Source organism: Embiotoca jacksoni, unplaced genomic scaffold (genome assembly GCF_022577435.1).
Source record: "Embiotoca jacksoni isolate LCO1_2020_lvr unplaced genomic scaffold, fEmbJac1.0.p SCAF_8, whole genome shotgun sequence".
NCBI classification, from domain to species: Eukaryota; Metazoa; Chordata; class Actinopteri; family Embiotocidae; genus Embiotoca; species Embiotoca jacksoni.
Window position 1 is genome coordinate 16356366 of NW_027185436.1, and position 26346 is coordinate 16382711.

Sequence of the window (26346 nt, forward strand, 5' to 3'; positions counted from 1 at the left end):
TTAGCTCGCTGGTTAGGAACAACAGTCACAGGGACGTCTCGCATTAGTTTGTGAACTGTCATTTGAAAATCTTAAGTCTGGCGTTTTGAGCATTGGCATCTTATTTTTTTTGGAGCTACAAGTGACCATATTTCGACCACCAGAACACTGATCAGAAGGCGTGAATTTAGTTAATGGCATATAGACACTGTTTCCATTTGGCTATTTCAATCCGGACATTTGCGACCTGGCCGTGATCGGACCACAAGTAGCCAGCAAAAGTACAGGTGAAAACACACTCGGGAAGCATTGAGTTCTGATCTGTTCGGGCCACATTCGGAGGTCGCCCGAAGGTGGCTCGTAGTCCGATCACTGCCAGGTCGCATATGTCCGGATTGATGTAGCCAAATGTTCTGCTTGTGTAGCTCTTTTATACTCCATATTCTGTAAACTGTTTACCCGACCACTGGCAATAGGACGGGAGCACTGTGCATGTTGCCATCATAATCATGAACTGCCACATTCAAGGCCACAACAAGAGCTATTGCACTTCACTATGCTGTGTTACATGTAGAGCAAACCAGTGCCAGTGTAATGTAATGAAGTTTCAGGTGCTGGGGTGGTTCAGACCAACAGCTGTGAAATTGCTTCGCATGTGACCACTACATTCTAGCCAGCAGGGAGTTTGGAGATATGTGTGTGTGTGTGTGTGTGTGTGTGTGTGTGTGTGTGTGTGTGTGTGTGTTTGTGTGTGTGTGTGTGTGTGTGTGTGTGTGTGTTTGTGTGTGTGTGTGTGTGTGTGTGTGTGTGTGTGTGTGTGTGTGTGTGTCTGTCTATCATTTTAGCAGAGGAAAAAAACCTTAATGCCTCCACTGAGTGCAGACTCCTAATGTACCTGCATGTATGTAAATGTGTGTGCATGATATTTGGCAGCATGTGTATTTTTGTTTTGGGGTTCCAGCATGTGTGCTGATCCAACAATGACAGCACAGGGAAACATTTTGGAGGAGGCATTCAGAGGAACTGAATCTGCCCTAGCATGATTTAAGATGCCACCACTAGCAGCTAATGACCTGAGTGAGATCACAAAACAATCCATTGTGTGAGCTAAAAGAAATGAGTGCTGGTGGGGAGATTGGCTACAGAATAAGAGGCAGCTGCTGACAAAGAGCAGAGAACAGAGGAGAAGAAAGCAGTAAAACACTGTACAAAGACAGTGGGGAGTGGTGGAGAAAGAAAAATGTTTAAATAAGAGAACATTTATGAGAGGATAGAGAGGCAAAACAGCAAGGTGTGAACTCTTCCTCAACAGGTATCATAAAAAAAAGTAGAGGGTAGAGTGGAAAAATAGGTCCTGTTCCTGCCTATACCTTTGAGTGGTTAAAACACCTAAAAATTCTTACTGAACACTCGACTAAAAAAGCATTAACGGATTTAAGTAAAGACATACATGTAGACAGAGAAGAGCAACCAGGCAGTGAAAAAAAGTATTTGTGTGTGTGGCATAAAAAATGACCAATGATCTGTCCCACTTTCAGTCGCTGGGCAGAGCAGCAGAGTGCTGGGCAGCTGGACAACAGAACAATGCCGGAGCGTGATCAGGTCCAAGTGCCAGTATCAAAATGAGACATTTGAACTATAGAAATCTTGTGGGCTGGCTCATCTGTTGAGCCAGCTCCATTATTCTATGTCAGACAGAATACCAGCACTCAAAGATCAACCAACTTAAATTTATTGTGGGCACAATACACACGAGTTCTCCTTTATTTTCATTATTTAAGGGGGCCGTTCTATCCTAAGTGTATTCTATTGTGCCATTACAGTATGTATCTTCTATGCCGATTGGCTTTTTGTCCCCACTCCTCTCCAAGTATTAATGTCTGCAGGTTTTACTGATGATGCTGAAACACCTACATTTTTTTTGCCCACAATAGATATTTTTGACCTGTGATTGCCGATATTCTGTCTGTATTGATCCTTGCAACAACGGTGCAGCCAAGATTTGGAGCACTGCGTGCAGCTATTTCTCCCAGGAGAGTTTAACATTTTAAAAAATATATAGAAGACATAGACACTCAATAGCAGTATAATATAAAATGACTATTCAGATAAGTTTTTCTAATGTAGCATAAAGGCTGGAACAGCAGAAAACAGATAGTGCGCTTCATTTGCTGAACACAAACAGAGACGTACATGACAAGGTGTTGTTTTTCCAGGAAGTTACGCATTGGAACTGTTTGTTGGCCTGAAGCCGGACACAGAGACTTTCTGCAGTTTTGTCATCACTGTGAGGTAGTCAGGCAACCAGCAAGGACTTGCAGGCTTTATGTCATCTACAGTAAACTTGCTTGACCCCCGCCTCTTTGTTTCTACTTTACAGACATACATGAGAGTGGTGTCAACTTTGTCTCTTAACTCTAAGTAAGAAAGCAAATAAATGTTGAATTATTTCTTTAAATGTGGCATTGCTCTCTTGCAGGATGATAATTATGGATGCTCTATCTATCTATCTATCTATCTATCTATCTATCTATCTATCTATCTATCTATCTATCTATCTATCTATCTATCTGTCTATCTGTCTATCTGAATACAAAAAAAATGCATGTAATAGTTCAAATAAAACTGAATAAGATGTAAGCTCTGACAGCTTACTTTTTCTAGGTCAGAAGAGGTGGGGAAACAGTTGAATAGGGTACTGATCAGAGTGACAGAGTCGCCAATGGAGAAGCAGGGAGGAAACGTTGAGAGTGGACAGACAAGGGTACAGATCAAGAGAGTGATGATGTTCAGCCCTGAAGCAGGACAGGCAGAGAGAGAGCGCTCTGCTCCGACGATCTCTCTGATCAAAGCATTTTGTAAAAAGACCCTTTCTGTCAAAAATAATTCTATTCTCTTTCAGCAGTTTTTATATAATAAAACCAGCCCTCCAACACAACAGACAAGGTGCCAGGTATGCTCTATTTTCATGGCAAACAAACAATAATGCTCATTTTCTATCTTTGTGTAAAGAAACTTAAGACATTTTTCAAAAAAATTCAGCCTGCTATTAAAATTCAATAAACATCTCTACATTGATTAATGTGTATGCCAAAAGTCTGAGGCATAAACTACTATATGTGCACGCAGCCCAAAAATGAAGGAATACAAACTAATACAAAAACACTGTTATCATTTGATGCCGTAAAATGATAAAGGCCAAACTAGTGTTACTGTTTATGCAAGAAATACCACCATGTGCAGCTCCAAAATGCCTGATCTCCTTCAGTGTTGAGAAAAATATTAAATCAGCAATATGCACACAGTGAAAACAATAACATTCAATCTTCTCAGTTTTTTGTTTTTGCATGATAAATGGCACCTTAATTTCAGCAACCAGCAGGCTGGCTGTGAAAATTAAGAATTTTCGTTCATGTTTTTGAAGCTTGAGCTGGGTCAACAAACAGTCCACCCAACCAGAGGCTTGCATAGCGTTTATAATAGGCTAGAATCTGAAGAAGTTATGACTCAACCTTTCATATGCACTCAAAGATACACACCACAGTCACCAAGGCCATATCAATTATTCACAGACGACCACATGCTCAGACATGCAGAGACAGCTATGCCTATGCATCCAATCGTCTTAGTTTGTCCAAGGTTTAAACAGGTGAAACTATCAGTGCAGATTTTAATAATTGCATGTATGCAAACCTACGTTTCACACACACTGAAACTCACACTCTGCTATCGGCTGCCAAAGTCCCAATTGTCTTTTGGACAAGACTTGTTAATCTATTCATATTCTAACGTTATGAAAACTGTCGGTCTGTACTTTAAAATATAATCTGAGCAAAGATTATTTTCAAACTTTCAACACCTACACCATATATTCACTTTTGACAGCACATAAGACAAAACGAGGGGGACGTAGTAGAAAATAATCACTCTTTGTTCAAACGCTGTGGAACTGTTCACATCATGTGACTTTTGTCACTGAAGCTAATTTAACTAAATCCGAAGTACAGTGCAGATATAATGTTAATAAATGTCAAATTTTTCAACCTGAAATCCCAACATTTGTTTGAGACTAAAATAATAATTAGCACTAATTGATAGAAAAATAATGGTAAGTAATACATGATGTTAATGATCATCTTGTGAATAACATTTGCTGTAGTGAATAAAATCTCAACTCAAACGGGATTAGGACTGCGTCTGTGTCGTCAGTATCAGAGCTCAGAGTCCGAAGTGCTGAACTGTTGCTGCCCATGTTGCTGATTTCAAAACCTGGACTAATCTTGCTGTATTTGTATCAAAGTCGTACTGATTTTCTGGCTTCAGTTCAACATGAACAGCTTGATTGACTACACAGGCCTCAGTAACAATATGCCTCCAGCTCTCCGATGATTAGAGAGCCTCTAATTTTAGTTTCTTGCAGTCGGAATTTCAATACTTTCCCATCCACCCCTTCCACCTCGGCGTGCCTTTTCATTATCTTAACAGCCTTGACAATTATGCGCGGGAGTAAGTTAATGGAAATGTGTTGATTTTTTTATTGATTCATTGTTGACCTATTGATAAGGTTGCTATTGATTGCAAATTACCTCCCAAGGAACTATGCATATATGAATATCCAATAATGTACGTAAAACAACCACCCCCTTGCTTAACTGATTGAACAAGCTGGTTCTGCACAGTAGCAGCTGGTGCTCCAAATCTTTTCTCTTTTTTTTTCCCGGTGGAGTTGTGGGGTTGTGGGATGGGCACAGTCTTGAGGAGGTCAACAAACTGAAAATCACAGCATACAGGTTGCAACAACACGAGACTAAATGTAATTGGAAAAAGCCATTTCACAGGCGATATCACCATTTATCACCAGCAGGGTATGCTAAAGCAACAATGCTAACTCTACAAACTGCTTAAAGAAAGCAATAAGGCACCATCAATCAGTAAATTTGAGTTTGATGTGAGTTTATTGCTAATAATATTATTTTAATAATAATACATAAATAAATAAAATATTTCATTTCGGAGGCTTCGCCAAACCGCAACTACGCTTGGACTGGCCATCTCAGGTCAACTAACGAGCTGCTGGGAACAAGAGCGCCATAGTTCATGTTTAATTGTAAAAGTATACTATCGATCCCAATTTAGGTAATAAAAGCAGAACAATTTAAAGCAAGAGCAGCATTAAATCAATCAATCCCCAAGAGATAATCCCGCAAATTAAATCCAGTATAGGCCTAGGCTGCTGGGGGACCTCGTGATGCACTGAGCTTCTTTCCTGTCACTCTTTCACTCTCAAATATACTCTCCCATAGTTTTTGCTTTTATCTGTTGCCTCTCCATTCAGTTCCCTCGCTCACGTAGTTTTTGTTCTTTCTTTGTCAGACGTCCCCGGCCATGGAGCTGCATGTCTCTCCTCTGTGACTGTCGGCCCCACCAACAGCTCATGTTTTGGATCTCTACGCTGTCCTTTAATCTCTCTGCTCTCCCTTCACCCCAACCGGTCGAGGCAGATGTCCGCCCACCTCTGAAACTGGTTCTGTAAAAGGTTTCTTTCTGTTAAGAGGGAGGTTTTTTCCCTTAAAAGGGAGTTTTTCCTTCCTCACTTATGTGGGAATTGTTGTAATGTTGTAAAGTTCTGCCGTAAGGACTTTAATGTGTTAAGTGCCATGAAATAACCTGATTTGTGATTTCGTGCTATATATATATAAAATTGAATTGAATTGAATTAAAAATATTATGTGTCAATGTTCTTATTTAATTCCTGGTAAAAGAGTGCACAAGCCTTTTTCCTATTCAACTTATTTGTGCTTTAAGGATATATTCATCATGTACTAGAAATAAGAAAATACAAATCCTCAACAATAGGAATATCACTGTCATTTCCACCCAGGTATTCTTATCATCCATGTCTACATGCTGTTAAAGGCTGATGGAGAAATACTTGAAAGGCTAGGTGATACAATACTACACAATGTCGTAGCATAAAGTTACACATAAAATTCAACCACTACAGACTACATGCATAAACCTTGACACAACCCAAGTATCATATAAATAAATACAGACTATAAATTATCTTAGTACCAGTGTCAACCTTTCCACCACAGGATGTAGAGTGGATAATGCATACCTGGAGGATTCACAATTTATAGTTCTTATTCATAATTAAATCCCCCAGCGCAGCTTAGAGGCTCAAGGTCAATGTTCAGAGTTCATAACTCTACTGCTGGTGTCATGGGTGCTGCTGCTCAAGGGACAGAGTTGAGAATGGATAGATACTGTATGTAATTTGCATTTGTGCGTGTGTGTCACTGTTGTTTGTACGCAAGCACGTGAGAAACTCCAACAGTATAAAGGCTGGAGGTGGTTTGCCAAATTATACATTTATTCGGAAACTGCAGGACCTTTCAGTATCAATTCTCATAAATTATTCAGCAGCTGACTGTTATGTAGAATCATTCTTTACTATCTGTTGCATTAATTCAGGACAACTGCATTTATAAACAAAAACTACAAAAAGCATAATAACACATTGTTTCCACAAGCTGGTTTCTTGTTTAAAGATTCAAACATTAAAGAAAGCATTAAAAAAAACAAATGTACCCATGGCTTGTTTCACTTCCCATGATGTTGTGTAGAAGAATGGCAAATAGGAAATATATAGTCTTTGTGCAGCTCAATAAAGGAATGAGGTGTTAATTGGCAGCTTGTGTTCTCGTTTTGGCTCATTAGCGCGATAATGTTTTAATTGAAATGTCATAAATGCTGCATTTGCTGGTTATATTAAGACATAAACAAGCGAGTTTTGAGGCATCTTGCAACTCTGAGGCCTGTTTACACAAAAAAATTAAAAAGAGAAAGAAAGGGGAGAGAACCTTCCCTTCGGCTTGCGTGTGACAACACAGTTTCCTCCAGTTTCATTCAACAAGCATTTGTTCTCAACACATTAGGATCTGTCTGTATGTGTGGAAGTAAGAGAGAAAATCAGTGTGGGGATTTTGGAAGAAACAACACTGACCTTCAATGCCTTCCAAAACAATAGTGAATAGTATGCAGGAATATTGGATGACCAGATAGTTTTCTTTGTACTGCTGAATTCCACTTAATGCTTTTTCATCTTTTTATATGTAAACTGTGTGTTTTTTTTCAGTTACACAGCTTAATTTAGTATATTGTGATAGTTCTGGTGTCATGCAATGTAAATATTAGGAACATGTGACATACCTTAAACTAAAAGAGTAGAAATGTGTATACAAGGAAGCTTTATATATATGTGTTGTTTTTTTTTTAAAGAAAATGGCTTTTTTTTTTTAACAATTAAATAAATATTTTCTTTTTATAACCTTTTAACCTCTGAAAAATCTGTCTTTTAACATTAGTTAGGTCCACAGCAATCTATGAGATTTACTCAAACTACCTTACTGCATCCACTGATACAAAAATGGGTGGTGCCACCTATGGGTGACAGAATGTACTTTTGCTCCTTGATTATACTGTACATTGTAGGTGTTAAAATTCACATTGAGAATAAGAGATTTTTACAAATATCATTAATTTAGATTGCTGCGTAAGATGAACTCCAATTCACAGTTACTTCTAACAGCTAGTTTGTATAAAGCACTGGAACAGTGTACCTTTTTATGTAACAGATTTATTTTTAGAAAGAGACATTTTTTTAGCAGCACATTCCACCCCCCGTTTTATTTTTCATAAGATGGAGTGTTATCTGTGCTTTATGATTATGGGAAGCAATGGCATAGAAAAGGAAGAGAGAGACAAGGAAAAAGGAGACAGAAACAAAAAGAGGAAGATGCCCAGGAAGAGGATGAAACAGAGAAAGACCACAAGACGGACAAGACACCAAAGAGAAAAGATGGAAGGTAAAGACAAGAGAGGGAGGGCTGAAACTGGACAACTTCCTGAAAACTGTTACTGTATTTACTGTATGCTGCACTTTCTTTATACAGTTACTGCATGGCACTGCAAAGGTGTGAAAGCTCTCATCTCCAAGGCAGGTGAGGTGATGTAAAATAAAATTCCCTTAAAACTGATGGGGAAGAGGTAGTGAGGACAACTTCATATAGTATGATGATAAAAAGCAAGAATCAAACACACAATCAAAATGTAGGAGATAAGAAAGGCTGTCATCATAAAAAGCCAAAGAATAGACAGAAGTGCATGCTTGAAACAACTAGAATTGAAAAAAGTATTAAGGTCGCCATAAGAGGATGAAAGAAGATTTTCCATTTCCGATTCTCTTTCCATTATTGTTTCCATTTCACACGTTATCCCGCTGAGTCCCACACAAAATCCCAGGCTTAAACTTGTAAAAATCTCAGCTGTCAAATGTTGCAAATATAAGATTATTTTAAGAAGAAGACTCAAGTTTGACAGAGACATTTCTATTAAATCTGTAGTGCCAACCGGTTCTAGCAAGGAGCACTTTCATAACAGTCCAGATAAAAAGTTTGAAAGGTAGAATGAACTTAGTGTGTCACCATCAGATCATGAAAGAAACACGGTCTCAGTGTGTCCCAGCAGGTTAGGATGGTTGTGTAGCTAAATTACTGGTTAGCTCTGAGGAGACAGATATGGTAACAGATCTGTCATGATGTACTGTGACTGTTATCCATATTTGAAATGTCAATTGATATCAAACATAAACATTCCAGTTCTTATTATCTGCACTTTTTGTAACTGTTTCTGCCCCTCTGTGCAGTCCACAGGTAGCCAATCATATGCTCCCACACCAGCGTTTACCCAGAGCCCATTTGCTGCATGTCAAATGTGCCAGTAGCACAGTTTTTATAAATGCACATACTTATTGAAAAGCATGTGCACAAACACAAGTACACACCTATGCACAAGCACAAACACGCACACAAAATCTGTTGGACATATTTTCCTGTCCAAGGAAGACAGACTATATATTATAGTCACACAAGCATAACTAAGCATTTGGCAGCAGGGGGCAGATAATAAGTTGAAGGGACACAGGAAGAAAGTGCTTGTTATGCAGAAATTTCCAGCAATAATGACAGCCTGTTGGGTTAATTTTACACTGACAGCCTGATGTCTCCCTATAGGAGAATTCACAGAAAGCAAACACAATTTCAGGAACCATAAAGCTCTTTACTGTAGGTTAATCCATGATGCTAACACAGGCCAGGCCTGAAGGTTGAGCTGCCAATGCGTTTTTGTGACCACTAGTAAATGTGAATTCTTTATTTCACCATGGGACTCAAACTTGAGCAGAGATCACATCAAATTTGGTGTCAAATCTTTGGGGACCAGACAAAAGTCAAAGGGAGCCAAATGTCATGATGCTATCACATCACACTTCAGGTCATTTGCACTGAATGTTTTCCCTCAGAAGCCTCAAAACGTCACAGTGGAACTCTGTTTTGACAGTCTGACCCTGGGGGAAGAATTCATGATGCACAACCCTGAAAATCTCAATGAAAACCCACCTGGTTGTGTTCCTGACCTGACCTACATTCTGTGATCTCAGATAATCACATTCGGCCCCTTTTGGCATTCTTACGTCACATTTAAAACACCTCGCCTGGCTCAGCGCTTCATCGCCGTAGAAGTTCTGAAGCATTTCAAGGGTTTCTGTTGCCGATTTTGTGAATTTGACCAAATTTGATGTGCTCAAATGTATGGTGAAATTTCAAATGTGAACATACTCATGGTCGGAAAATGTTGTTGCACAAGCAACGTAACTTGGAATACTTACTCACAAAGGTCATCACTTGAACCTGCTCCACGCGCATTACTGTGTTATGCTATGTTCGAGCGCAGCAGGAACAGTCAGTGAACTTTCTGAATGCACCTCGTATCTCACAGTATGTGGAGTTTTTAAATCTGGTGTCTGGTGAGATATTACCGCACTGGCACCAGTAGTGACGCGTTTTACATCATCCAACAGTGACTGTTTTGCCGAAGCGGAAAGGGGGAGGGGGAAGCAATAATTGTGACTGCAACCGAGGAGAGCAATAGTATAGTGTGCAGCCAATAAAAGTTTCTCGGAAGGATTAAGATTTTTTTTTAAAAAGACATCGATGGCGAGCGCAAACAAAGATAGTCACTGGTGTAGCTTTTCCTCGTCGGAGCACTGGAAGAAGAGAAGGGACTGAGGGCAACCACGGAAGTCACGTTATTGATCTTGGACAGAGCAGTAGTTGTAAAATATTTGGAGTGGGCTATGTAGCTATAACAAGTCAGAAGGGGTCAACAAATGTTTCACACTACAGGTTTAACCTCAGAGTCATTTCAGAGCAAAGATCCACCCTGAATGAAAATTCACACGGTTTTATATATTATTTTAGAACTACTATTTAATATGATTAGAGTGAGGATCTCCTTAGCTTCACTGCACTGTGGTAATGATGCTGTCGATTCTGGAACTGCTTCGTAAATAGTCTTTAGACACATGGAGGGGAATATGGGAGTAGAAAATGTTCTGATTCACAGCTAGCTGCCCTACATACCAATTAAATCATTTGTGTGTAGTTATTAGTCCACAGAGGGAATCTCTGATTCAGTGCACTTAATTCAAAAAGCCTCAATTGATTTTTATCCTCTACTTAAGTCGGATTTAGCTTAGGGATAAAAAAAAAAAAAAAAAAAAAGTCAATTAAATCTAATTTGTCCGAATTTACAGAAACTTGTGGGGGTATTTGGAATGGATTTCTTAAATGTCTTTACACAAATGTTGATATTTAATATTTCTGGGGATAAAATCATGTATAAAAAAAACCCTGCATCCTCATGTACAGTTCCACAGCACACATATGTACCCAGACACACTAAAAGACACAAACAGACTCTATGAACATTCAATCAAGGAATACATTGATATTCATTTAACCAGGCTATACAAATGCAAATGCCTGAAATATGAGCCCAGGCCCTCTGGTTGTGTGGTTCAACATCACAGCAACACTGTTCTGTGAGACACTTTGATAAAGCCAGATCAAAGGAGAGTGAAGAAGAGGCATTCAAGACCTCTGACAATAGCCCTTCTCACAGAGTGCCTGTAACTGGCTTATAAAAGCACATGAATGCATAAAGATGAGGTCTTACGCTACAAATGTCTATAAGCAAGCACTGTGAAGGTACTGTGGATTTGTAGAGGCTACAAATCACAAGATGCACCCAAACATGCTCAGATACACAGAATACACACATACACATGAATACACACGCATTCACCGATTACACACTTCTGCTCAGTTGATTTGGGGAAATGGTTTAGTTTGCCAACTAAAGCTGGACAACGTTGGCAAAATACACATGTCCAAACGGAATTCTTCACATTAAGTTGCATTGAGGAATTAATTTTAACACCTGTTTACTGGCATTTGATGTTGCACATCTACAGTTTTCCTCAAGCTCCTCTGTCCTGACCGTTTACGTTACTGCTCACCCTTCCGTACAAATCCTCTCCGCTCATATTCAGCCATCTACATTCTTTCCCCTCTCTCAGTCCTTTGCTTACTCTTCTTTTATTTGTCAATTTCCTGCTTACACCTTCAAAAACACCGGTCCCCTGTGAACACCCTCTGATTTCTTTCCATTTCTTTTACTATGTTTTGCTTTTTCTCTTCGAACACACTTTCTCTGTCACCGTTTCTTCCATTTCTCTTTCCCACTTTCTCAAGCGTCTCTCTAGCATCATGCTCCCGCTTTTCCCCTGTCTCCATTTTTATCCTCCACTCTTTGCGCATCCCCATATTTCCAAACCTTTAAGCTCCCCTCAGAGTGTTACACTGCCAGCTTTGCCAGAGTTCTCTTCATTTTCAGCAACATTATTATCTCTATCCCTTCTTAATGACTGCCTTACATCCACTGATTTATGAACTAAGTGCACCCCAAGGAAACCAAAGATGTGGCATAGCAGCTTCTTAAGCATTCATTTTGTATCCTTACACCTCTTTCTACTTATCTTGCTTTGGAAAGCTGCAGGATAGCAGGAGGACTGCCTGACACATTTTACTACATCTCCCTGGGCATCTATTTTCTAGTTAATTCCCTTGTCCTGTGTTATGTTACCTTTAGCAGGCGTACAGATGGCAGGAAGGCTGCATGGCACAGTTTCCTGATGGTCCAGTTGAGTGGCCGTGGTGCATCCAGCTGGTTCATGGTGTCCACTCTTCACGTTGCAGCCACTGGTGCCCGGCAGCTTTTCCCGGCACCAGGATCAATGTTACCCCACTAGGGGGGCAAAAATGGGAGAGGGTCTCCAACTCCAACTGCCGAAAAGCACGCAAGTCCCAGGGCATGACCCTTGATGGACAACCACTACCGCCACCACCTTGAAGCCTTTACTTCCCCAAGCAGATGAAGCTCTCACCCAGGCAGCTCTCTGCCCTCTCTTCCCTCCCTTCCTGTCTTCTTCTCCTCTGCAACTCACACAGATCCAAAGAATCCAAGGCAAGTCAAACCTGCAGCACCAGGAGCATCTGATTCCTCTTCCACCAGTAGGTGCTCTGGCGCGAAAAAAAAAAAAAAAAAAAAAAAAAAAACACTGTACAGTAATTTCCCAAACAACGGAGCAGGGCGCAGCAATGCACAACAGAGACAGGAGCGCGTAGTGTGAGAGCAATGCAGGTAGGGAAGGAGAAAGAGAAGGAGGAGAGATGGAGATGTGGGGAGAGGAGAGACAAGCAGTGCAGTACAGCGCAGAGGGGAGAGGAGAGGAGAGGAGAGGAAAGGAGAGCAGCGCAGCGCAGAGCGCATAAACGGAGCAGCCTGACGAGCAGTGGCTTAGATTTGAGGCTGCACTACTGTCTCCAAGATGAAAACACAGAGAATGGAAGAGAGAGAGAGAGACAGAGACACACAGAGAGAGAAAGAGAGAGAAGATTAAAAAAAATAATAATAAAAAAAAAAAAAGATCCCATACAACTGATGAACAAACTGAAACTGTGGAGACAGGATGCAACAGAAAAATATTGCTTCTGTGCCTGGAAAAAAAAAAAGAAAAGAGGAGAGATGGAGAGACTCAGAGAGAAGGCAAGATGGAGAGGAACGGAAGAGACGAGGCACTGTATGGTGGTCCAAAGTGAAATGGGTGCAGAGTCAAAGCTGTTGTTGAGCGAATTCAGATGCAGCTTGAAGATGGAAGCACATTAAACAACGTTGTGCTGTGGCACTGGAGAGGATTACGACCTACTTACAAATTTGCATGTTAGACATCCAATTCATGCAGAGAAATGTCTAAAGTGGTTGGAAAAAAAAAACATTAAAGACCGGAGTGTTGATGTGACTGTTACACTGCATGAACAAATTTTTAATACTTCCCAGCATCGAAACATCTTCCTCCCTCATAAGATACAATTAATTTTGCTGTGTTGGCATCAATTTTCCACTGTAATTATAAAATTAATCAAAGACCATACACATTCTCCTCTACCCTTATGACCCAAATAGAAAAATGTTGTACTAACTACATCAAAGGAAATTCTCGACTGAAGGAATTTAAAAAAAAACAGCTATTCAGCCTCTTCACACCTTTTTTTAAACAACTGAGAGGTAAATATTTTTAGTTTTACACTGTACCACCTTTCAGCACCTTAGGTATAAATTTCACATTAATATTTGCCATCAATTACTTTAAAATCCTGAGCTTTTCAAGTTTGATTAAAAGCTAATTGATTATTCTCACTGTCTATTGGTTCACACGACCATCCACAGAGTTGTGACAATCAAAAGCATATAAACAATATTGAACCTTATCAGTGTAGTACAGCTCTCCAAGACTTCAATGCTTGATTGTGAAGCACACTGCCGAAAAAGAAAAAAAAAGATCAAATGCGACATCAATTTTTTTCTTCATTTGTTGGTCTAGTCACCCAGACTGTTTGTCTTCAGCTGATTGCTGATTTCTGATACACAATACTCAAACTCCCAAATGCTCGCCAAAACAAAAAGATAAGAACAAAATGAACAGACCTGACTTGTCTGGACTGGTTGAAGAGGGATTCAGTGTGATCCTCTGGTCCAGAAATAAAAGCAAAAAGGTTTCAGAGGTATCGATGACAAAACATGATGCCTCCTGTTAGATGTACTGCACACTGTCACTGTTTAAAAATGGCTCAAGTTAATACCACATTGAATGCAGCTGCATTAAGCATTAAAATCTGTAAGTCCCCGTGCAACATAGAGCGTACTCGAGCTGAACTGAGACATTAAATCTATGCAAATAAAAACTAAGCTCTATAATTTGGAGACGATATACAAAGAGAGCCATTTGCCCAATATTTATAAAAGAAAACCTTGGGGGGAAAACAAAGCTTGCACGTAGTTAAAGCATCTCATTCTGTGAAGCAAGACATCCTGTCACAGTTATCATGGAAGCTAAACATTATACAAAAGAACTGAGTGAGGTTTTTTTTTCCTTCAATTATCCACAAAACAATAGTTGCTGTGATATAACACAATATGAAAAAAAAACCTATATGACACATTGCTTTTAAACTGCATCATGCAGGCATGATATTTAAATACATCAATGATAGTAGAGAACGTCTCAGTCTATTAGTAAATGTCTTCATTACTCTCTGGAGTCACCACATCACTGTCAGTAGGTGTTTTGCCCTGACATCAAGAGTGTCTACTTCACTGACCACTCGCTCCCCTGAGGACCGCTGAGACCTCTGGGATATCTGTCTGTCAACCAAACACGGTGAATGTGTGTGTGCGTGCGTGCGTGCGTGCGTGCGTGTGTGTGTGTGTGTGTGTGTGTGTGTGTGTGTGTGTGTGTGTGTGTGTGTGTGCATGTGTGCGTGTGTGCGTGCGTGTATAGGAGTAGAGGGTGGTAGCAGGGGAAAGTGAGAGTGTATCCCTCCCTCCCCCCAACCCTCTCATTTCCCACTCCTCCATCTCACCCTGTGAAATGGTTCAGCAAATACACCAGCTCCGTGCATCACCCTGCACTGTTGGCATCCTGACTCTAGATGGCAACCTTCTAATGCACAATACCCATCTCCGTATCACCCCGAGCATTCGGGGATTATGTGATATATATCACATATATAATACTCTAGGAACTGAACAGAGACATTATCAAAATACCAGATACTTTGCATCAACAGTAAAAAGATTGTCTGCCTTTTTTTTGTTCAGTTATACATGGCAGAGGAAGTCCAGTCTGCTTTAACTTCCTGACAAAAAGGCAACATGCACACTTCTACCATAAGAGGGCACCTGTTCAACACACTCACAAGTGTCCGTCTTGTTTGTTTTATCCTCTCACTCTTCAAGGCGACATTAATTATCACAACGTTAAAAATATATTAAAGCACTGCCAGATAACAAGACCAGACAAGATGAGATTGTATTCGTTCAGTGATTCATTTCTCCCAGTGGGCAATTAACTTAGCAGAGGCACATTGCTGTGAATTACTCAAGTGCTTCAGCACAGAGAGCTTGTATCAGCTCGTGGAGGCAAAACAACGAATATCCCAAAACAAATTTGTCACATCACGTTTTCCGATGAAGTGGGGAGAGGAGTTTTAATGTGGTAATTTATAGTGAATTACTTTTTTAAAGAAGATACTGTTGGCTTAAGGCGATACTGCTATGTAAGCCTAGACATAGGATGATTAATGTGCCTTCTAAAGGTGCTGCTTTATGTAATAGTAGACGTGTGTAAAAGTGTGTGATCGTGATGCAGGAGTAGTCACGATCTGCCGGATGTACAACTGACGGTGTGTGTGAGAACATCTACATGTAATGACACTGCGTGGATGTGTGCTGCAGCCCACTCACTCTGAGAGGCATCTGTGCTTCAGGTAGACCTTGCGACATCACCTCTCTGCACTGTGACTGGAGGGAGAAAGAAGCCTATTTCAACCTGTCATTCAAGCGAAGCCAGGAGCAGCTCGTTAATTGAAAATGCGACTCCTCTCTGCTATTGTACAAAGACTGCTTGTGAAAGAGTGAAGATCAGTTTGTCTGACTGAATGAGACAGATTTGAGGAATATTATCAATGTTTTTTTAGACAAAATAATTTAAAATGAGTCCTAGCATTATTGTTAATAAGATTTGCTAAACTGAACAGAACCACCTGAACTGCATTGAGCAAGAGAAGGGCCCACCTGCACAGGTGCCTTAAAACTCAGCATTTGGATTGTCATGTCAGGATGTCACAACCTTGCCTCAGTGCAGAATATTTAGTTTGAAATGAACCTCATGTCGGTATAAGCATTTGCCATTCGATTCCCCTGAATTCTGTGATTCGGAGTATAGAGTAAACTGCTGATTCAAGTCCCATGTGTGGTGACTCAGAACAGTTAATAGGCTATCTGTAACCACATTAATGCAAGAATAACATGTAGCGCAGAACAGAATTTGACTGCTTGTATGGGTATGTGTGTGAGGACTGTGACAGTGGCCCTGGGATGTTGTGATGGAACGCCTCATGATTATGCTGCAAAACAATTTTCCCAGGGGGACAAATAAAGCATCAGTTTATCTATCATGTTGTTGCAACAGACTTTCTTTGTCTATGAGAGTAGAACTGAGGGACATGATTAGAGATCAGTTCCCTTGTTATCAGCAATGGCAAAAACAAAAAGTCCTCCAACCGATACGACTATATACACTTGTAGGTTATTTGTCCCAATGTGACCCACAGTAGGGTTTCCTAAATTAGTGAGCCTGGTTAGATTTACACACAAAACCAGTTGAATAGGATTAGGGAAAGATAATGGCTTGGATTAAAATGATTATTAGAACGATGTTGTGCCTTAAGGTTATGCAACCTACATCCTCATGGCAACAGTAAGCCTGTTGGTTGGAGACTGGAAATGAAAAGCGCTCTCCTGAACCAAAATCTGCTGTTGTATCGAACCATCTACCGAACCTGCCTCCTCCTAACAAGAAAAAACAGTTTATAGACTTCATCTGAACTGCATTACTCCTACAAAGTGCCTTAGATTGCAATACTACTGAGGGCCACTCGGGTCTGGGTCCAAAAAAACTCCAACTCCATAATTTAAAAAAAAAGTCATTATGGTGTCATTTGCTAAATTCAGTCCTTCTGATCAATGTTCTGGGGGATCACAACATAATTCCTATATTTAATTAAATTTTAAGTAGATATAGTGGTGTGTTTGGTTTGATTGACATGCCTGAGATGCAGTCAGGGTTCCAGTATAGAAGAGCAGACAAAATCACCCGCGGGTTCTCAGTCCGTTCCACCCATCACTCCTCCCCTGCTTGTGCAAATGTAATCACTTCTGGCTCCAAAAAAATAAGATGGCGACGGCAAAATGCCAGTCCTAAAGCTTGAAAACAGCAGTTCCCAATCCAATGGGTGACATCACGGTGGGTTGATATTTGGTCGTAATAAACTGCTTGCACAACACACCTATAGGGTGTTTTTGTTTTTTTTGGAGGAGGGCAGTCGCCAAAAAAGTATACACAGTACCATGAAGTAGTGTGGATGACTGCATCCACCAAATGGGCACGCTCATAGACAATTTCCGTCAGTCAGTTTTTCAGTAACACAAGTGACTGAAGGTATATGTGTTAACAAAGTTGTCTGTTGTAGATTGATGGTACCAAAAGCCTCTATCTAATTTGGCTTCCTCGCTCTCTCCTCTGTGTGATGCTCGTACCCTGGAGGACTCTCGGTAAGTGACAGTTCAATATTTCCCTTCATATGCGCACGCACGCACGCACACACGCACGCACGCACGCACGCACGCACACACACACACACACACACACACACACACACACACACACACACACACACACACACACACACACACACACAACTACTACCCCCCACTGTTCTTGCCCTGAAGAGGCAGGAAGACTTCTGCTGAGTCGGGTACACTCCTCCATCTGGAGAGAGGCTATGATTATTAGCCTGTGGGATGGAACCACACGCACACATGAGCTCACACATACACACAATAGCTCTCAACATGTCTTTTCCTCCACAATTTTTTGCAACTCACCATCACTCACTATCAACATTTGAGTTGTCTGTGCAGCCAGAGTTGCATTAATATGCCACTGCATTACAGTTCCTAAAGTGTCTGTAATAAGCCTTCACCCTCCTAAACTCAAACTTGAAGAAGTTGTCACATATCTGTCTTCACATCACTGAAATAAGGCTCACATTTTTCATCTCTGACATTTAGGCCTCAAGCAGGGCTGCTAAATGTTATCAGCAGGTGCAAACGGTTGTTTATAAACAGCAGCATTATCAATTAAGCCAGAAGTAACAGTGAGAAGATTGTACTAATTAAAAATAAGAAGCTGCAGGAATTGTTCATGTAGCAAATGTTATTTCAGGTCAGTAAAGAATCCGTTTATTGTTTTGATCCATCAGGCTGTAGACACAAAATTTACCTGCCAAATGAAATTTACCTGAGCATACATCTTAACCTGAGGAGATCCCCTTCACAAGAATAATGAAAAATGTCTGTTAAACCTTCTCAGTTATTCAGTTACACCTATATATTCTTAAAACGCCTCATCGAACTTTAAATTACAAGAGAGATTTTTCACAGATTATACAGTAGAGAGCTAAAACATTCTGACGGGCAACATAAGAAGAAAACAGCACTGGGAACAGTCATTTCCCGTTATGGAAGAATATCTGGGTCAGAACATAGTCGGAAGAACAGGACTTGTGGGTCCCGGTCAGCAGAGGTGAGCACCTCCCGACAGGGGACAGTGGAGGAAGAATCCGTGGGTGTAAACCTGCCAGTAGACGACGATTTCAGTTCAGATTCTCCTCCCCTTCGACAATGTCCATGTTACTGTTTTCAAAATCCCCGTCACTGGGCGAAACAACAGGAACAACAACACGCTGCGAGCAGCAACCTACACACTGAAAATGGCATGTTTTGACCAGAATTAAGAACATGCACAAAGGGAGGCCCTATTGGTTCTTTCCTTGAATGATTGTTAATATATGCAAAAAAATATGTTTACATTTGTTGCCGAACATTTCTTGCATGTTTGCCCACCGGTAATGAAAAGGCTTTCAAAAACCAAGCAGGCCCTATCGTCTGCAGTGGACTAGCAAGGGTAACCACATTTCCACAGAGACATTTTGTTAGCATTCCCATTGGTCGTGATAATGGAGGACAACATGTTCTGTAAGAGCGACATCCAGCTATTACATCGTCCAGTGAGCTCCCCCTGGGCTAAAGTAGTAAACTTCCAGTTATGTCTGTCACAAGAGTTTAACCATTTTAATGCCAGGGCTCGCTTCCACACTTGCAAATGTACAACCAAAACAAAATTCCCCCAACACTATTTTGCAAAAGCAACATTGCTGCATCCTGGGCTGAGTACCGCCCAGGACAACTGTGATTGGTTAAAAGAAATATAAACAATGCAGAGTGTTCCCCTATAGCACAATGACATTACGACAAACCCAAAACCCAGCACCTCTTGTTGGTGTTGAACAACTCTAATTCAACGTGGCTGCACTTTGCAACTTCCAGGACTTGAAAGATCTGCCAATGACATCTTAGCACCAGATACCACAGGACACCTTCTGAGGTCTAGGTCTGGTACAGAACATGCCTCAGCAGGTCAGAGATGTTCTGGTAGCATGTAAAGGAGTGACAGCATGTTGGGCAGTGGTGGTCATAATTTTGCTGCAGCCTTTATCAGCATCATTTCACCAATTTCAAACACACAGTCCTTACTTTCCTCATATTTTCTCACCTAATGTCTATCATTGAGGCTGGAGAGCTGGGACCAAGAGTTAAATGTCTAGTAAGATGACAGGGGTGGAAGGTATAAGAAGGTTAGAGGACAGCATTAGAGGTAAAAAGCAACATGTGAGAAAAGATAGATATGACAGGGATTCAATATGACAAGGGCTGCTCAACACGGGATAAGAGTAAAGAGACTGAGACAAGACAGGTAGAGGGAAAAAGATGGAACAGAAAATTCAATGATGAGAGTCTGGAGTCGTGGAAAGAAAGATTTTCAATCATTTTTCCCTCCAGGTAAATTCAACCTTTTAGTTTAGCACATATTGTTTCATGCTGTGAGATATTTCAAAAGAAACAGCGAGAGTCAATCCTCTTTTCTCTGCAGTAGAAATAATTTATGTGACATTTGGCATTCCCCATAATCAAATGTAGTAAAACATCCAATATCTCATGACTACATGATTGCAGTAAAATGGTTGAGATTGTGAATTTTACAGTCACCATAACAACAAATGCATTCCTTAGTTAACGTCGCTATAACTGGATCTTGTATCTACTGTCCTATCATACAACCTGACTGACATCAGACAAACTAACAAATTAATACATCTGTCATTACGTGATCAGTACGAGTGCTACTATGTAAACTATGAGGAAAAAGGTGATATCATCCACCCAGATGTTCTTAACATACGCCAAACAAGAGTAAACTACAGCCCTGTTTCCATTTGGCTATTTCAATGCTGGCATATGCTTCCCGGCCGTGATTGGACCACACGTGGCCACCTTAGGCGGAGTGTTTCCACCTTGCCTCAACATGCGTCCTGGGTGACCACTTGAGGTCAGACCCCCCCCAACCCCCCTCGTCCTACATTTATGCAAATGACACGGAGGCTACGTCTCGAAAATATACAAGTAAAGGAGCATAAGAGCAGGAACCTGAACATTAGAACCCCAGTGATTCGGGTCAGATTAATGAATTGTTCCAGTGCGTCTGCGCTGCTGTGGATGAAAGGGGGCGGGGCCTCTCAGCTGTGGGTCTTATGTGTCGGAAATTATAGGTGATAAACTACAAAACATACAGATGCATGAGAAGAGGAGTTTAAACTACAGGTTGGCTAATTAATGTGCCGCGTGTTACACATATAGAGCTATGACGTATTTCACGTTTGTTAATGTTCGAACACTGAAGTTTGTGAGCCTAATTCACAGCCTGAAACGTTCGGCTCCTTAGATTAATTAATTATTAATTAATGATTGAGTCACAGTGCGTTTCCGCTGCGTCTCTCCCACTGCTATGGATGACGTGTGTCGGAAATAACATGATATTAACTAAAAGAAAAAAAAAGATAAACCCAGAGGAGGCTTTGGTGAAACAAGAGCTGTGTGTTTTAATTCGCTAATCAGCTGCTTCATAACGTACATTTGTAGTAAGTTTCTCCTGCTGTCAATCGGCTACAGTTCAGTTCAGAAATTAAATAAAAAATAATCGAAGAGCAGGCAGAGATCAGATCAGGGGAAATAGTAAATGGAGGGGTGGGGGGGAATCCCAAACTAGCAAACCTGCTGTAACGTGACAGTAACTCACCAGAGCAGTGGGTCAGATACCAACACTGGAACGTTGAGCTGCATTTATTTGTATTGACATAAAGAGTAGGTCAGCTGAGTAGGCGGTCTTACAATGCATGCTCAGGATGGATTGCGTTTCAACTCAATTCAATTTTATTTATATTGCGCCAAATCACAACACAGGTTATTTCATGGCACTTAACACATTAAAGTCCTTGCAGCATGACTTTACAATATTATACAGAGAAACCCAACAATTCCACTACTAAACTATGTGGACACATGCATGCCACCTCTGTATGTGGCCTGAACAGATCAGACCTCAATGCTTCTTGGGTGTGTTTCCACCTGTACTTTTGCTGGCCACTTGTGGTCAGATCGCATATTTCCGGATTGAAATAGCCAAATACAAAGAGGGTTTATAGTAATTTCTCATAGCGTCACAACCATTTCAAATTTGTGAAGGTTAAAGTACAGAACGAGATGAGGCAATTACAGTATAAAGTGAGCATATATTCAGTCGGCGTGTAGGTGTATGTAAATTGCGGGGAAGCATTTATATGTATGTATTAGTAATATTTGTGTTTATGTGATTCCTCAAACGTGGCTAAAAAGCATTTTCAAATTGCCTCAGAACTGAGGAAGGTGTAAACAGCACACAGCTCACAGCAATTGTGGGTTCTCTGTCCCTGTATCTGGCAATGAATAATGTACAAAAACTACTGGTTGTCTTTGGAGAAGGACTCATTTTGGAGTACTGCAATGCGCCACCTTGACTGAAAACCTTAAGCAAAGATTAAAAAAAACATCTGGTAACAACTTACGACAAATAATGTCCATAGTTCTGTCGTTTGGTGGCAAGCGGTATCATTTTTACACTTTTCAGTAAAAGTATTTGTATTATTTAAGAACTAGTCCCTGTAAAAGTCAGAGGAAAGATTCACTTAATGAGGAAAAAGAAGCAAACTTCACTGCAAATTGTCCTCTAGTCAGTAAAGCAACAGCACAACTGTTATGTTGTTCATCTGTATTTCTCCTCTCGTCTTCACAATCTTAGTGGAGGACTTAAAAAGACATCCATTGAATGACAAAGTACTGAGTTGACTGTTCAAAAAAAAAAAATTAATCACATGAAATAGCCATTAATTTACAGTATCAATACTGTAAATTACTTTACATCCTTAACTCCAGTATTATTTTATTGGTATGTGATCTATGTGATATTACAATGGTACGTTCTTGGTATGTAGTACATGCGTAAACCCTTCATATGCAGAACATGCATTCACCCTTTCTTTAAAATTAACCATCTTGACAGCAGCAATCAGTCCAGTATTTGTGTGAGCTTGAATGAGCATCATTGTCCGCATTTGATCTCAAACTTTCCCATCAATTTCAAGCACAGATATACAAAGCAGGGCACTAGAAATAGTAGATGGTAAAATTGTGTGGCCACATCTTGTTATTAGAAGAGAAAAGAACAATGGTGGTGACTTTAGTTGTCAGTGTTGCTGCACATGCTGGCTCCTTCAAAAACAGATTGTTTGTTTTTTTACGATGATTCAGTCTCAACTGGATTAGATTTAAAGACAGCGGCTTGCAACTGCTCGTAGAAGGTCAAGCAACTTCAAAGCCCGACTTTGAAAACTGAAGCGGTCTTGAAGAGTTTTTCTCAAGTAGGATAATACCGGTAATAAAATACCAAGATGCTGAATTTAAACAGGCAAAATGTTGGAAATCCAGCCCAGAGTCCTAAGGGTGATGGGTGAGGGGAAGTTTCGGGAGTTGGTAGGAAATGTTGACTGCTATGACAATGGAAGATAATGCAACGTCTACATGTGATGTGGCTCGGTAAAAATAAGACCATCCCAAAACTTAAAACCTGCTGCACTCCAGAGGTTGTCTGGGCTATGGTGGAGTCATAGTTGCCAGCAAAGAGGAAACGGTTGCCAGGAAGAAAGACAACCATTGGAAAGCTGTGTCAAATACAATATGCTTTCCCCCTGCTGGACTACTGTGCGCCAAAAGCTTCTCTTAAAGTTAGGATTCACAGGACACAATACCTGAACCTAATAAAGATGATGCATAGGATATAAGCCAGAGTATTTGCATGCGCTGAAGAAAACATTTAATCATAAGTTCAATTTATTTTTGTCCGTAGTTGTATTTATCAGATCACCAGCAGTAGTCCTTAACATGAGGTATTAGTGTAATTTAATGTCATGGCAGGTTGCATTCAGTCTTCTTCTTTTCGAGAGAGAGAGAGAGAGAGAGAGAGAGAGAGAGAGAGAGAGAGAGAGAGGAGATCAATTCAGTGCCCATCTGGTAATACCTCAAGTCCACAAGTTCCTGCACACACACACACACACACACACAGATATATAAATGCCAGATTAGCTCTAGTGCTTGCCGATCTAATCTTCTGAGTCAACAGAGCAATGCAGACACGGCTCAGTGTCAGAAGCCACTATAATGAACAGTCACTCTTTTTACCCCGTTGCTGCAGAGTATACTGCCGTCTTAAACCTAAAGCCTCATTCTCCAGCACTCTTGGTGGCTTTACGAGACTCTTGATTCATTAATTCATTCTGGGATCAAGTTGAAAAACTTTTCATGAAACTTTCACAGTCTAAAAGACTTTCAGGAACATATGTAAAACACATTGTAATTTTATACGGCATATTTCAACCTTTAGAAACCGCCCACTTTACAGAACTAACCCTGAACATACCAATATTAACTTTTATATCAAAAGCACAGGCCATAAGGGTGTGACTTTGCAGCAATAATCTCACTCTGAAAGTTTGGATCAGTTTAGTTCTGGCCAGTTTTATCTGAGAGCTCCTGTGAGTGTTTAATGTAGCTTGTGTTTCCAGCTTGTCCTGAAAAATCAGGTCTTAGTGCTCAGCTGCGTGGATGGAACCAGTGAGGTGAAACAGTGGATAGTGCAACTAATGGGTCAACCTCCTCCATCTTGTACCTTCAAAAAGAGCCTCCGTTAACCGACACACACATGCACACAAATACTGAATGGTTGCCTGCAATTCTCTGTATGAAAACAAAATGCCACACTCCCCCCGATATAAATTCTGCATTAGCCGTTGAGAACCTCCATGTTGCCGTAACAACGTAGACATAGTGTAATTACCGTCTCGTGGGTCAGAGTAATAAAGGTAGACCCACAGCCCGGTGGCGTCAGGCCCCCAGGTAATAGCTTTTATGGCAATCATTATTGCCACACCGCTACACCAGGAAATACATACGAGGACATGCTCGGCCTCAAAGCCCACAGCTCGTGGCGTCAGACAGAGAAGCTTCAAAGCCCCAGTTTAAAGGAAGGGTGCAACACAGCTTTCAGATCAACAGATTTCTATTTAAAGATGTCTAAAAATACATAAATAATATATATCTACATTTACATAAGAGAGAATAGAGCCTCCTATTATGGGGTTTCCTAATTCCTAGATTTGGCAACAGGTTTATGGGTCATCAGGAGTAAACGGTGTGTCCACTTAATTTGCTCTCCATGAAATATCGATGTCAGCAAACCAGTTAAATATGCAAGTTTGTTATTGCATGTTGCAGTGGAGGTATGCCCACTTTCCTGAAATACAGAGCATCTCTGATAATGTCATAAGAGATTATTATACTTTTTGAAATATATTAAGCTTCAGGGGAAAATCTGCATGGGTCACACAGCAAAAAAGCCAAATAATTAGATTTTTAGTTTGTTTCTTCATAAAAAGATGTGATGTTTTAGCTCTGCGGGGGACAATAACTGATTGATAATTTACTGTGCAATAATTAATTAAAACAATGCTCTGAAATGTTGGGAAAAAGATCATCTGTGATTAAAAGCTGCGAGAGCAGATAGAAGCAGCTCTATCTGCCATAGACTGGTGAGAATGTGCAGGAAAACTCAAAGCTGTAGCTGCTTAGAGACCAGGCTCTAGTCAGCTTGACAACCACCAGCTAGACTCACATTTGACCGAATAGTGTCTGCATTTCAAGTTTGTATTTACCAGCTAAACTTCACATCACATAGTTTTGTTTGCATTCATGTAGCACGGGCAGCGCTTACCATCTCCACTAAATAAATTCCTGAGAAAACCCCTGAATACCATTGTTCAAGACTAAAATGTATCAACTGCGTGACCAGTAGGGATCTTATGGTCCCATCTTGCTCATGGAATCAATACATATCACCGAAATCAGTTTAAAAACACGAATGACTTATCTGAAAGAACAACTAAGATTTATCGTTTCTTTCAGCATACAAAAAAGATGTAATCTAATGTGAGCCGTCTAATGGAAGCTGTTTAAGTAGAGGCGTGACTGAGCATCTCTGAAACATTTTGTCTGCCTCTCACTCCACTTCTGCTCTTCTACTCCTCTACTCCTTTGTCTCAGTGAGGATAAATTAGCAGAAGGAATTCAGAGCGGGGCTGCTTAGAGGAGGGTTTAAAAAAGCTTTGATCAGGACCCATGCCAGTAATCTGACAAATCCATAAGGGAAGCAACTCAAATCATGTTCCTTTGTAAGAGGCTATATATTGCTTTGGCAAGTCACAATGCTGTGTGTGTGAATATGTGTTTACTCCATCCTGCCCTGATGATAATGAACACCAATGTCTCTAATTTATTATTTTAGTAATTAGGAAATCTCTGAATACTAGATACCTGCTGGTTATTGAATTTCAGATGTTTGAGGTTACATGTCTGGATTTTATTTGGGTTCCCTTCTTAGTTTGTTGTTCTGTATGAGTTCTGAACATGTTTGTGTGTCTCAGCTGTGGAGTAGATAAGAGAACATTGAAGACACAAATCCAGAGTCCAGGAGGAGCAGATTTCACTGTTTCTTTCTTTTAGGCACAGAAATGTGCATATACACTTCTATATTCCTGACACTCCGAATTAGCGCACTGTTTTAGAAGTAAAGGAGCACAAAGAGGAAAGTTAACTAAGGACAACAGCAAACTTCAACCACAGGGTACTAATGAAAAATATTTTCTCAGTTTAATTCATTCGTACCTCATAGTCTTCTCTCACAGTTCATTTCAACAAATGATTCAACAGCCTTGCAGAGAAAAAGGATTATAGAGGTAT

The 26346-nt window shown here is 40.4% G+C and overlaps 1 protein-coding gene across 11 annotated transcripts in view; it reads right to left on the bottom strand.

Moving 5' to 3' along the window:
* The window catches only part of trpm3 (transient receptor potential cation channel, subfamily M, member 3), a 106748-nt gene extending 94287 nt beyond the window's left edge, over nt 1-12461 (bottom strand). For 8 of the 11 annotated variants that reach the window (XM_069178560.1, XM_069178559.1, XM_069178554.1 and 5 more), the window contains exon 1: nt 12028-12460. In XM_069178560.1, coding sequence (XP_069034661.1) covers nt 12028-12117 — 90 coding nt within the window. In that variant the 5' untranslated portion in view covers nt 12118-12460. Of the gene's footprint in view, nt 1-12027 lie in introns of all 11 variants that reach the window. The other 3 variants (XM_069178550.1, XM_069178552.1, XM_069178549.1) reach the window with 1 other exon arrangement.
* Nucleotides 12462-26346: the final 13885 nt, after the last annotated feature.